Source organism: Camelina sativa, chromosome 8 (genome assembly GCF_000633955.1).
Source record: "Camelina sativa cultivar DH55 chromosome 8, Cs, whole genome shotgun sequence".
NCBI classification, from domain to species: domain Eukaryota; kingdom Viridiplantae; phylum Streptophyta; class Magnoliopsida; order Brassicales; family Brassicaceae; genus Camelina; species Camelina sativa.
This window is the reverse complement of record NC_025692.1, coordinates 23,533,406-23,545,251: the sequence shown is the minus strand read 5'-3', so window position 1 is coordinate 23,545,251 and position 11,846 is coordinate 23,533,406. Positions and strand designations below refer to the sequence as shown.

Sequence of the window (11,846 nt, the reverse complement as noted above, 5' to 3'; positions counted from 1 at the left end):
AGTTAGAAAGAGTAATAAAAGGTACCTTCTTTCCAGAACCATCGAGGAAGAAAACACGATAATCTAAGGAATCGGGTGGACCTTCTTCTTGAACCTTAACCTGAGGGTTGTAAATGGCACTGCAGGAGAAGGGTCTCTTGGATTTCAACACTAAAGCTCTTCTGCTGAAACAGAGAGCGCCGAATCCGCCGCAGGGTCTCTTAGCCGGCAGAACGAAAGCTCGTTTGGCGAGGAAACAAGAGGTGGTTTGGGTTACGGCCGTGGCTGCTGTTATCACTCTAGTAGCCGCCATTATTGTGGAAAGATTGGAGAAAGTACTGGCCTTTCGTTTTACTCTCTCTCTCTCTCCCTGGCTCCTTTATTCTCCTTTTCACACAAAAAAAAAAACAAAAGATTATACAAAAACCAAAATAAACGAAGCGAATAGATCACGTGGGGTTCTGTGGAGTAGGTATGACCCAACTTTAATAATATTGATATAAATAAATAAACAGTGGAAATGTTGACGTAAAGGTTTCGTGGTGTAGTTGGTTATCACGTCAGTCTAACACACTGAAGGTTTCCGGTTCGAACCCGGGCGAAGCCATTTGTTTTTTGATTTTTTTTTTTTGATTCGAATCTTAAGATGTGTGATCAATTTTGTGTCCCCAAAGGCTAAGAAACAAAGTTACTTCAAACCTTCTTTCAACCGTTTCTAAAGATTGGTTTAGAATCATCGAAAGACATAGATAAGCCACGTTGCAAAAGGTCACAGAGTACAACACAAACTGATAAGGAATTTACAAAGTTGGAGAAGTAGATGGAGACAGAGGACAGGCATGATGATGAGTATAACATTATCAAATATTTTAGGGGAAAATGATCTTATTGTGTCTCTCTGATTATCCTCTCAGTTTCATTTTCTGATGAATTCAACACCTTTCTGAATACTTCCAGCTAGTTCTTCTTTTGCTTTATCCAGACCAATCCTGTAAAAAGAAAAGGAAATCAATATAAAGATAACTCTCTCTCTCTCTCTCTTTCTTATTTGAGACAAGTATTTTTTAAGAGATGAGTTATGTTTTCAGACCTTTCGTATTCGTTCAAGGGTCCAAGCTGATACACTTCCTCTGCCCCTGTACGGCCAAGACGCACTTTGGTTGCAAAGAAAGCTAACTCTGTCACCTGTGATGAATTGCCATTACAAGTCAAAAAGGCGTTGAAAGAATGAAACAGAGTGAAGTGTTTTCTTTAAAATATGAAAAAAAATTGAAAATTCTTCTCAAGATTCACCTGTGAAGCAACAAAGGAGCATTCTATGACATTTGCATCTCCTCTTAACCCGCGAAGGCAAGCATCTGCAAACTTGGATGCAGCATATGCCTGTAGCAGTAGTAGTATATTCAAATGGATTCAGGACACCGTTCCGGGTGAAAACAAGTGTTTATGATGATGTCTTAAAGTGAATTGTTTTGGTTTTACCATTGAAAGTGTTGCAGATCCAGCTCCAGCTTTTGCCTCCACAACTTCAGTTCCACCATTCTGAATCCGGTTTGTGAGGTACTCAATTTCTTGAGGTGTGAAGCTGCTAGGAGGTTTAACCTGAGGAAAAAAAAAGATTAAGCAAAACCATCAATAAGCAGATAAGCTGATGCAATGGAAACGACTTGCACNCAAAGTTGGAGAAGTAGATGGAGACAGAGGACAGGCATGATGATGAGTATAACATTATCAAATATTTTAGGGGAAAATGATCTTATTGTGTCTCTCTGATTATCCTCTCAGTTTCATTTTCTGATGAATTCAACACCTTTCTGAATACTTCCAGCTAGTTCTTCTTTTGCTTTATCCAGACCAATCCTGTAAAAAGAAAAGGAAATCAATATAAAGATAACTCTCTCTCTCTCTCTCTTTCTTATTTGAGACAAGTATTTTTTAAGAGATGAGTTATGTTTTCAGACCTTTCGTATTCGTTCAAGGGTCCAAGCTGATACACTTCCTCTGCCCCTGTACGGCCAAGACGCACTTTGGTTGCAAAGAAAGCTAACTCTGTCACCTGTGATGAATTGCCATTACAAGTCAAAAAGGCGTTGAAAGAATGAAACAGAGTGAAGTGTTTTCTTTAAAATATGAAAAAAAATTGAAAATTCTTCTCAAGATTCACCTGTGAAGCAACAAAGGAGCATTCTATGACATTTGCATCTCCTCTTAACCCGCGAAGGCAAGCATCTGCAAACTTGGATGCAGCATATGCCTGTAGCAGTAGTAGTATATTCAAATGGATTCAGGACACCGTTCCGGGTGAAAACAAGTGTTTATGATGATGTCTTAAAGTGAATTGTTTTGGTTTTACCATTGAAAGTGTTGCGGATCCAGCTCCAGCTTTTGCCTCCACAACTTCAGTTCCACCATTCTGAATCCGGTTTGTGAGGTACTCAATTTCTTGAGGTGTGAAGCTGCTAGGAGGTTTAACCTGAGGAAAAAAAAAGATTAAGCAAAACCATCAATAAGCAGATAAGCTGATGCAATGGAAACGACTTGCACTTTCTATTTATATGAAACCTGTGACAATAGTGGCAAGATTGTGACTCCGGCGTGTCCCCCAACGACTGGTACATCAACTTCTCTTGGATCAAGGCCAAGAACTTCTGCCTGCACAAGATTGAAAACATTCACTAGTTGACTGAAATTTCAAGAAAAGTAAAAACCATATATGAAGTGAGGAATCACATAATTACCACAAAGGTGTTGGCACGAGCAACATCGAGTGTAGTAACTCCAAGGAGCTTCTTAGGATCATAAGTTCCAGCTTTCTTGAAAACCTCAGCGGCAATGGGGACAGTGGAGTTCACAGGGTTGCTGATCAAGTTGACAATAGCATTAGGACAGCATTTTGATACACCTTCACATAGTGTCTTAACAATCCCAGCATTGATTTTAAACAGATCATCGCGAGTCATCCCTGGTTTCCTCGGTATACCGGCTGGTATGATCACAAGATCCATACCCGTTAGTGCGTCCTCAAGCTGCTTCGCTCCCAAGAATCCGCGGACCTAATTGACTCAAACCAATCAAGAATGGTCATTACTCTGTGTTCATTCATTAGGAAAAAGTAAGTAATCATATGTGAAGTTTCCAAAGTTGAGAGGTTCTCACAACAGCTCCAGTGTCCATATGACTGACGTCTGCTGTGACGCCAGGTGCATTGACAACATCGTAGAGATGAAGTAAAGAGACAAGAGGGTTCATCTTCATCAGCAAAGATAAAGATTGCCCAATCCCACCTGCAGCTCCAAGAATTGCCACTTTGAATCCTGGATTCCCACCTTTTGCTCTGCAGTTTTCTCGTTCAATTACCGAGTTCTTTGCTTCCATCTAACACGAAGGAAGGGGAAAAAAATCACTATCAGTCCTAGAAGGCTTCAATGGAAACAAAAACAAATTGATCTCTCCTACTCTCTTACTCTCTAGTTGCATGTTCAGTTCGTAACTGGACTAAAGTTTGAGTCTTAATGACTTTGAGATGAGGTCACTTTTGTTTGAGAGGTAAATAAGAAATAGTACAAATCTCTTGTTTTAGAAAAACCTAAATGATTAAAGAACCAAAGAAGGTAACTTGACTTAGAAGCAATAGTAAATAAAACCTGAGGAGTGGAAGAAGGTTGAAGATGAGCTGAAATCATAGCAATCCTCTGGTTGGCATCTCCACGAAACTCCATTGTTGGTGTTCCTCTGTTTGCTCTCGTTACAAAGCTGTTAAACGAGTTTTAATTTGTATGTTAGAGAAGAGAGAACATGGGGACTAGATTGAATGATTATGACGTTAAGTATTTTGTATTATATGATAAATTTTGTGTGGAAAGAAATGTTTTGTTCATTTTGTTTTTGTAGGAAGCCTTCCTTATCCCTTTATCTTCAAGTTGCTCTCTCGTCTCCTTCACCGTTGTGGCTCTCAATTTTTCGGTACAAAAATAGGTTTTAACATTGAAGCTATAAAATTGTAGTAGATTTGGGTTCGACAATTGAATTGGCGATTGTAAATAAGCCCACTAAAGGCCCATAAATGAGAAACAAGATTTTGGGTTTTGAGTCATCGGTTTAGATGACAAAGAGTAACATAACCGGGTACATACAGAAACACCAATCAAACCAAAACGACCCAAGAAATTTACAGAGGATCCCCACATATACTATTTTACACAATGCTTTAGACACAAGTCTGTGCTGAGAAGGGGTGACATTTTTACCAAACAAATGGCTTTCAGTTTCTACCCATGGAACCACCAAGTAAAGACATTATTAGCCCACCACCGTGAACTCTTTCCTCCGGAACCATAAAGTCAAAGATGTTTGTTTCTCCTCCATTTGAACTACTTGGAGATTTCATTGATGAAGGTACAAGAACCTGCATTGGTATCATCATCTTCTTCTTCTGTCTATTCTCAAACTGTATTCTATCAACAGACTCAGTACAATCAGAGACGGCGCTAGCTCCAGATTGAGAATGATCAGAAGCAGAGCCAACAACAAGGCCACTGAACAGTCCCGGTCCAATCAAACCGCTCTTGCTTCCATCTCCTTTCTCTCGAGACATAACAGTGTTATGCGCAGCGCATAAACCGCTTCTGCCTCTAGCAAACTTCTCGCATTTTCCATCTTCCCAAGAACATCTTTTCCCACCACCGTGAGCTTTACAGAAATCAGTACTACCTTGAGCACTCTTCTCACAATCAACAATCTTACAACGTTTCCCACCACCATGCTTAACACAACAGTCAGTGCGACCACGCGCACTCTTTGTACACCCTGCTACAGCACATCTTTTCCCGCCACCATGAGCAACACAGAAGTTAGTCCCACCATGTACGCTTTTAGAGCAGATCCCGCCTCCATCTGCGAGACAGCGTTTCCCACCTCCGTGTGCTTTACACAGAGGAGTACTCCCTTCTGCTCCTTTGCTACATCCTGAAAATATGCAGCGTTTTCCGCCTCCATGTGCTTTACAGTAGTTAGTACTTCCTTGAGCTCCTTTCTCACAACCTGAAATAAACTGACATCGTTTTCCACCACCATGGGATATACAAAGACCAGCTTGTCCTTCAGCACTTCGTGTACAGCTTTCGATATTACATCTTTTGCCACCACCGTGTTTGATGCAGAGGCCCGATCTGCCACGTGCTGCTTTGTCACATCCTTCAGGGAACTCACAACGTCTTCCACCACCATGAGATATGCAAAAATCTGTTTTTCCTTCGGCACTCTTGGTGCATCCCAAGTGCTCACACCTGTTCCCTCCACCATGTGTTTTGCAGAACGTGGTTTTACTCTCTGCGCCTTTGTTGCAGCCTGGTTTTTGACATCTCTGTCCTCCTCCATGGCTGATGCATAGTCCTGATGCTCCTCGAGCTCCTTTCACACACCCCATAAATTTGCACTTCCTCGGATTGCTGCTAGTCCTCTGCTGTACAGAGAACGTTGTGTAAGGTGATGGCTCTAGGCTCACTTGTGAATGTATGCCGGTTCCATAATGATTAAGTTGTTGCCTCTGTGAAGTATTGTTGACATTTGAATCTAACAGAAGTGATGGCATGTAGCCACCTGATCTCTTTGCAGAAGTAGAACCTTCATCAATAACAGGAATCACACGTTGTCGACCATTATTGATAGTATCTCGGGGCATAGTAAAATCTGTATACGTCGACAATGAACAATCATGTCCATTGAAAGTGTCTATGCTTACAGCAGGAAGACCAAGTTGCAGAACTGAATCACCGTGTTGTTGAGTGAATCCAGAAGCAGAATCTTTGTTATTGTTATTAACACTAAAACAATATGAAGATGAAGTTGGACCCAATCCAAGAACCAACCGGCAGCCATCATCAGTGCAATTAGAAACATTGGAACAAAAATAGTTTTGAGAACCCCCAAGGCACTTCAGGCTAAGATCGGTGTCACCCATATTAATGTTGGTGTCACTAGAGAGATGAGCTACACCGTCGTTCAAATTCATATGAAAAATGATAAGGAATCAGATCAAAGAGAACTCCCCCAAAAACTACCACTTAGCACATCACACTTGTAGTTATAAGCATATATTGGAGCAACTTGAGAGATGAATAACTTCCGCCACTTACAAATCCCGATGTATCTGCCCTGTCCATCTTCAAGAAGGGGGAAGCAGAACTATTCTGCTGGTGTAATACCGTAAAACGAAGAATATTTGTTGGAGATTATCAGGTTCTGCAGAAGAGCAATGATCTTTGTTGGAAGTTGTCCACGGGACTGAAAAAAATACAGTTAGGGAGATGCAAGAAGAGCAAAGAACATTGTAATCATTGAATGCAATTCAACAGGAGAAGAAAAATTGAATGTGAACCGAGACAAAGAACAATCAAGGGCACTATATTCAGAAAACTAAGCATCTCAAGTTAGGAGCACAAGTTTGGAAGCTAAGTACTCTGCCTGAGACAGGAACCAAGTACCAATCAAATGATTGTTGGATGAAAATTGCAGCAGTAAGGTGAGAGAGATGTAACTGTACATCTTCACTCAAATTGCCAAACTAAAAAAAAAGTCTAAAGTGAAGATTTTTTTTGTTTGTAATATAATATTTCATAAGAATCAATATCATGATTGAAGATCCAAACACAAGACCCCAAAATCTGAGAAAACATTTGTTTCTCATAAGGTTTGACTTAGAAGATTGACTATTAGAAAACCATAAAAGATTAACTCACCCTAGCATCAGCAAGTTTCTGAACCTAAAGATTCTAATCCTCTCTGCATACTTCACATAACAAATATGTCATAATAAAACCAAACTGAAGACAAAACAAAGACTAAAGTATCAAAAAAACCGAGACTGGAACGATTGAAGAACAAGTGATAATTTCACAAAACAGTCATGCATTATATAATACAAGTCATGAACTCCGATCGAGCAAATCAATTGAACAATCCAGAAGCAAAATTATTAGATGCAGAAGGAATCAAAGAAGAGAATTCAAAACCTGGTGGATCTGCAACTCGGGCTCCAGATAGAAATCGAAAGGAGAAAACAAAGAAGAAAATTTCAGAAACAGGTGTTCCAAGGAAGAAGACAAATATTGGCAAAAAAAAAACAAAATATGATAAGTGTTATTATTATAAGCCAATGGAGACGACTATGTGAGACGAGTCAGGTTTTGTCTTCGACTTGGAAAACCTAAACTACCCTCAGTCTTTGTCGGAATCTGATTGGGCAGAAGAAAGAAAAATTTGCTTTTTTCTTGGTTTGCTACCCTCTTTGTGATTGGCTAATTTCATAGTCTATATGATGATACAAACAAAACTTGTATTGTGGAACATTAACTTGGGTCAATCACGGAATTTGTATAGATACTTTCTTAATATCTACAGTTTTCCTTCCATTCTTAACTTTTATAAAAACAAGAAAAAAATATAAACTTGGGACAATCACATATTGTGATGAATGATTCTCTGGAAGCTTTGAATATATTGACATCAAAAGTCTAATACACAGTACATATAGTGATCAGCGTTTTCATTTGAAGAATCAGAATGTAAACACAATTTAAATTCTTATTGACTTGTAAATTCCTTTACACGAGTATATATATGATCATCTCAGCCTGTTTGTTAGCAGTAGCGATTAGGCTTCTTCTTGCTTCTTCGCTTTGGTATCATCCAAAACACCAACAAGACATTTCTCAAGTAAGATATCAAAATTGACCCAAGCATGGTATTTGTTGAACAATAGCGTACCGTCTCTTCCAACCGCTTTCATCAGCATATCGACACCTCCGGGATGAAAATTCATGTAAGGTGATATGTTGTACACGCGACCTTTCAAAACAGTCCACATTGAATCTCCTGATTTGTGTTTCTTTACTTCATCCATTGGAATAAGCCTCCTGTTTGACTCTCCCTTCAAGCCTACAAGACACATTTCCGTTTCATGTATGTAATGTAACACATCAAAATGTGATTTAGGAAAAGTAGACAAACAAAGCAAAGATTTGCTTACCTGCAAGATCAGGATGTGTTCGTGTAAGTTTCATCCAATCCATCTGGCTATAACCCTTTTCAAAGGGAACTTTGGTACGAGTTATAGGCTTTCTAGCTGGAGTTTTGAAAGTCTCGGAAGATTCATTGGACGGCTTTTTCGAAGATGAAGAAGAATCAATCACTGTAAAAGACAAAGAACCTATTGTCTCTTCCTTTGGAGGTAGAGACTTGTCTTTCCAAATAAGACCATTACTTTGCTGATCTAATCCATCTTTAAGGGTAATATTTCCCACATCTGATGCAAGTTCTTTCGCCTCAAGAACAACTTCACTACCTGGTGACGCAACCTTCAAACCAAGAATCAAACCATAAATTCTAAAACTTTCATGTTTCTATAAACTGAAATCCTCAAGAAAATGAGTCAAAAACGTACCTTTGAGAATGTGAATTCATCATCTCTAGTAGTATCCATCTTTGAGCTAAAACTGAGCTTCGAGCAATTAGTTTCAAAACAATCTGCAACAAATTTTTAGAACAAATTGTATCGGTTAGAAAGAACTAAGAGGAAGAAGACGAAGATCTAAAACAAAGACTCATCATTTCTCTCTACAAACTTCACATATCATATACGATAGTTAGAGACAAAACAAAGTGTAAAGATGCCAAATTTAATAGCTCAGAGAAAGAAAATAGCATAACCCTAAAACGAGCATGGAGAGAACAAGTGGTGGGAATTCTTAAAGTCAGAAACTTTATGCAATTCCTGATTCATGAATCCACCATATCAAGCAAATCAATTACGACCCAGAAACACACACAACAAAAAGAAGTAGGAAATTCAGATGTACGGTGAATTTAAACTATAAGAGAATCGAAAAACCTGGTGGATCTGAGAAAGAAGAAATCGACTCGAGCTGCTACGAGAGAGAATCGAAGGAGAAACAAAGACCAGTGACGACCAAAGAGCGAAGAGAGATCTCTCTCTATTGGCAAATATGATTATGTTCTTCCCTGGAGGCTGGTGGATTCATTATACCAAATTCGAGTCGGTCCAATTCGGTTTGTTTCGGTTTAAATTCAAAATATACAATCTAAACTGAAACCGAACTTGAAATTTCGGTTCCTTAATTTGGGTTGATGTCAAATTACAAATGTAGATGTCACACATGACAAATTACAGAATAGAGAAACCCAAAAACAAGCTCTGCTCCTCACATACTCTGATTATTCTGGTGCTATTAATCTGTACCAAATGGCCTCTGTTGTCATTAAGATCCGATGAGCCCTCTAAACCGAGCGTACGACAGTATAATCACGAACAAGACTGCGCAAAACGTTCCCGTGAGACTCACGACCTTCAACAACAACACACACCAATGATATCATATCAGGCTGTAATGACCAAGCTAGAGATGTTTCTTTCTTTATCCTGGAAACTTAAAGTGTGACTCTTACCCATTTGAATATATATCCATGGTCGTGGTTCCATGTATATGGGATGTTCATGCCGAATATTCCCGCGATCATTGAGTACATTGATACACAGACGGTTCCAGAGCTTAACATAAGCTCTAACTACATAGATACAGCCCCCATACATGGTATGCTTTATACACATCAGAAAAAAAAAACATTTACTAGTCTTGAGCTTTTTTTTTATATCCACTCACCTGAATCAGCTGATTTCGATGATTGTCTAACTGCAAATCAATAAACAGTGATTGGTTACATAGCATATAAGAGAGATTACATTTTCATAACATTCTGAGTTTTCATTTTGGTTTTACCTGGATGTTAATGTAATCCTCTGTGTCATCAATATACTCACGTAGCTGCATCATGTTCAATTATACTTTCTAAAGTCAAGAGGTGTCAAACAGATTCACCACTAGAAAAGAAACAAGAACAAGAAGATAACAATACCTCATTTAATTTGTTCAAAGTGCTGTCGATTTGCATAAAATATGCCTGTAAAACAAAATCAAATTTTTAAAGGTTATTTAGATTTCATATGTAGCTGATAACACATTCTATAATATAATGGTAGACGTCACAACCTCCAGCAACATTTCAACTTCTTCAACATCATTTTCGTCGTCCCCGCGAATCGTAGCTAAACTTACTCTACTTGCTCTGGAAATCTTGGAACCAATTGTTGGGGATGTAGGATACCAAATGGGTTCATCAGAAACGCTAAGCGATGAAGATACACCAACAAGCTTCCTCGTAAGGTAGAGATCAGCCATATCACCATCATCATCCAACAATTGTTCCAGCTCATCCCTTACCTGCAAAAAGGTTATGCTTCTTTTAACTTGTCTCTTTTAGCCTAGAGGTTGATATGCAATTTGCGAAGCGGGATAATACTCAAAGTACAAGATGAGTTTGTGACTCACTCTAAGACAGCGTTAAGTGTCATGAGGCTTAAGTATCATTCAAAAATATATATATCCTTTCTAAATATAGACTCTGTTTCACAGTGATATATGCTCACCTTTTGGACCCGAGCTGTCAATCTAGTCATGGCACTCTTCAATTTACGAACCCTTTCCAAGTTACGGCTACTTATCTACAAAACGAAACAATTGGTCATCAAGTGAAGTTAAAGTTGGAAACGGAGTAGTGATAATTACCTTCAAGGTAAGTTCATCCAAAGCAGGGTAAGCAGACTTCTCTAGTTCTGTTGTCCTTGCAGCTAGGAAACTACAAATAGCTTCCAAAGCCACCTCTAGCGCCCGGAATTCAAACGGAGACTCTAATAAACAGTATAACAACAAGCACCACATTTCAAAAATACCAAAAAGTGAAAAGAATGAATGGTTCAATGCTAAAGATGACAAAAGTTGACTGGTACGTACCATCTTCTTCACCCACATCACCATCTCCGTGACCACCGTGTGCCTCGTTTCCAACAGGCAAGCGTCTCTGAAACTCCTCTAGGACGGGAATAACGTTTTCATCTGACGAATCCCGAATCAAAACCTGTAAGCATTTTCATATTACCAAACAAAGCCATCATCACTTCAAACGGAGAGAACATGTTCCAAAGTGTTCACATTTATCTACAAGCTAGTAAGAAAGAAGTAAACTGATTCGGACCTCTTCAGCAGTGATGATGGCCTTGATATACTGCATCAGATCAAAACAAAACACTAATCAATCAAAACATGGATTAAACTAGAAAACAAAAGCAGAGGAGCAAACAAACAAAACAAACAAAAAAAAGACCCAACCTCTAAGTTAAGAACAATGGCTCTCTCTCGACCCAAAATAGCAGAAGGGTAAAAAAGATTTGGGTCAAGGATCCGTAGATCACGAGCGTGGATCTGAACACGGTGCATAATCACGTACTTGTCAACGTCAAGCACAGTTTTTTCCCCTGTCGCGTCTATAGAAATCCAACTCCTCGATGACTGAGATGTCTTCCTCTTCGTCGCTACAACCGCCGATGAAGAATCCACCGGAATAAGTTCTCCGTCAGGCGACATCTCCGATTCTTCTTCACAAATTGCACTCAAAGCCTACAAATATTCAACGGGATTTAAGAAGAGAAAACAAGAGTTAAAACTTAAAAGAGTAGCAAGATCGAAACTTTTTCCCCCACGAGAACTGTTCATACGAAATTAAAAAACCAAGTTGGAATAATAAAAAGTGTGTTTTCGTAGTATCTGCTCCTTTTTTTCCATTATACAATTCCTCGAAAGTCGTCGTTCTGCTTTTTAAATTTGGTTTATTCTTTTTTTATTAGTCTGACGATAGAGACACTCAGACAAGTACCATTGTTTTACTATTAGGGTCTTTCCGTTTCTGCTTTTATTAAAGAGACGACGGCGATAAAGATAGACTTCGACGGCGACGAT

At 39.0% G+C, this 11,846-nt stretch overlaps 6 protein-coding genes and 1 non-coding gene across 9 annotated transcripts in view; 1 reads left to right on the top strand and 6 right to left on the bottom strand.

The window, feature by feature from the left end:
* Window positions 1–389, bottom strand: part of LOC104708151 (soluble inorganic pyrophosphatase 6, chloroplastic) — a 2,073-nt gene extending 1,684 nt beyond the window's left edge. Inside the window, exon 1 of the mRNA XM_010424656.1 lies at window positions 26–389. Within this exon, the coding sequence (XP_010422958.1) occupies window positions 26–292 (267 nt within the window). The 5' untranslated portion in view covers window positions 293–389. The remainder of the gene's footprint in view (window positions 1–25) is intronic.
* On the top strand, window positions 513–586 carry TRNAV-AAC. Its single transcript has one exon. It is a non-coding gene; the product is annotated as a tRNA-Val (tRNA).
* Window positions 702–1,602, bottom strand: LOC104709859 (malate dehydrogenase, glyoxysomal; the record flags this gene model as incomplete). The annotated part of the gene is made up of 4 exons (XM_010426410.1): window positions 702–968; window positions 1,070–1,164; window positions 1,273–1,362; window positions 1,462–1,602. Coding segments are annotated over 4 exons (399 nt in total), but the record flags the coding sequence as incomplete, so codon positions are not given.
* LOC104708150 (malate dehydrogenase, glyoxysomal-like) lies at window positions 1,697–3,781 on the bottom strand. The gene is made up of 8 exons (XM_010424655.2): window positions 3,624–3,781; window positions 3,136–3,354; window positions 2,718–3,032; window positions 2,542–2,631; window positions 2,333–2,452; window positions 2,144–2,233; window positions 1,941–2,035; window positions 1,697–1,839 (listed from the first exon to the last, which is right to left on the bottom strand). Exons 1-8 carry the CDS (start codon window positions 3,696–3,698, stop codon window positions 1,767–1,769), a joined length of 1,077 nt encoding a protein of 358 aa, XP_010422957.1. The 5' UTR covers window positions 3,699–3,781; the 3' UTR covers window positions 1,697–1,766.
* On the bottom strand, window positions 4,007–7,114 carry LOC104708149 (probable WRKY transcription factor 19). 2 transcript variants are annotated; one of them, XM_010424653.1, is made up of 2 exons: window positions 6,990–7,114; window positions 4,007–6,261 (listed from the first exon to the last, which is right to left on the bottom strand). In XM_010424653.1, the coding sequence occupies exon 2, from the start codon at window positions 5,987–5,989 to the stop codon at window positions 4,241–4,243; it is 1,749 nt and encodes a 582-aa protein (XP_010422955.1). In that variant the 5' UTR covers window positions 5,990–6,261; window positions 6,990–7,114; the 3' UTR covers window positions 4,007–4,240. The 2 variants fall into 2 exon arrangements, with proteins under 2 accessions (XP_010422955.1, XP_010422956.1); XM_010424654.1 differs by having other exon boundaries at window positions 4,007–6,219.
* Window positions 7,452–8,989, bottom strand: LOC104708148 (cytochrome b5 domain-containing protein RLF). Of its 2 annotated transcripts, XM_019228893.1 has the most exons (5): window positions 8,867–8,989; window positions 8,420–8,502; window positions 8,006–8,333; window positions 7,744–7,914; window positions 7,452–7,653 (listed from the first exon to the last, which is right to left on the bottom strand). In XM_019228893.1, exons 2-5 carry the CDS (start codon window positions 8,456–8,458, stop codon window positions 7,631–7,633), a joined length of 561 nt encoding a protein of 186 aa, XP_019084438.1. In that variant the 5' UTR covers window positions 8,459–8,502; window positions 8,867–8,989; the 3' UTR covers window positions 7,452–7,630. The 2 variants fall into 2 exon arrangements, with proteins under 2 accessions (XP_019084438.1, XP_010422954.1); XM_010424652.1 differs by having other exon boundaries at window positions 7,452–7,914.
* Window positions 9,033–11,643, bottom strand: LOC104708147 (magnesium transporter MRS2-7). Its single transcript, XM_010424651.2, has 11 exons — window positions 11,220–11,643; window positions 11,086–11,115; window positions 10,845–10,968; window positions 10,620–10,741; window positions 10,481–10,555; window positions 10,044–10,274; window positions 9,910–9,954; window positions 9,774–9,818; window positions 9,657–9,686; window positions 9,442–9,561; window positions 9,033–9,341 (listed from the first exon to the last, which is right to left on the bottom strand). The coding sequence occupies exons 1-11, from the start codon at window positions 11,472–11,474 to the stop codon at window positions 9,255–9,257; spliced, it is 1,164 nt and encodes a 387-aa protein (XP_010422953.1). The 5' UTR covers window positions 11,475–11,643; the 3' UTR covers window positions 9,033–9,254.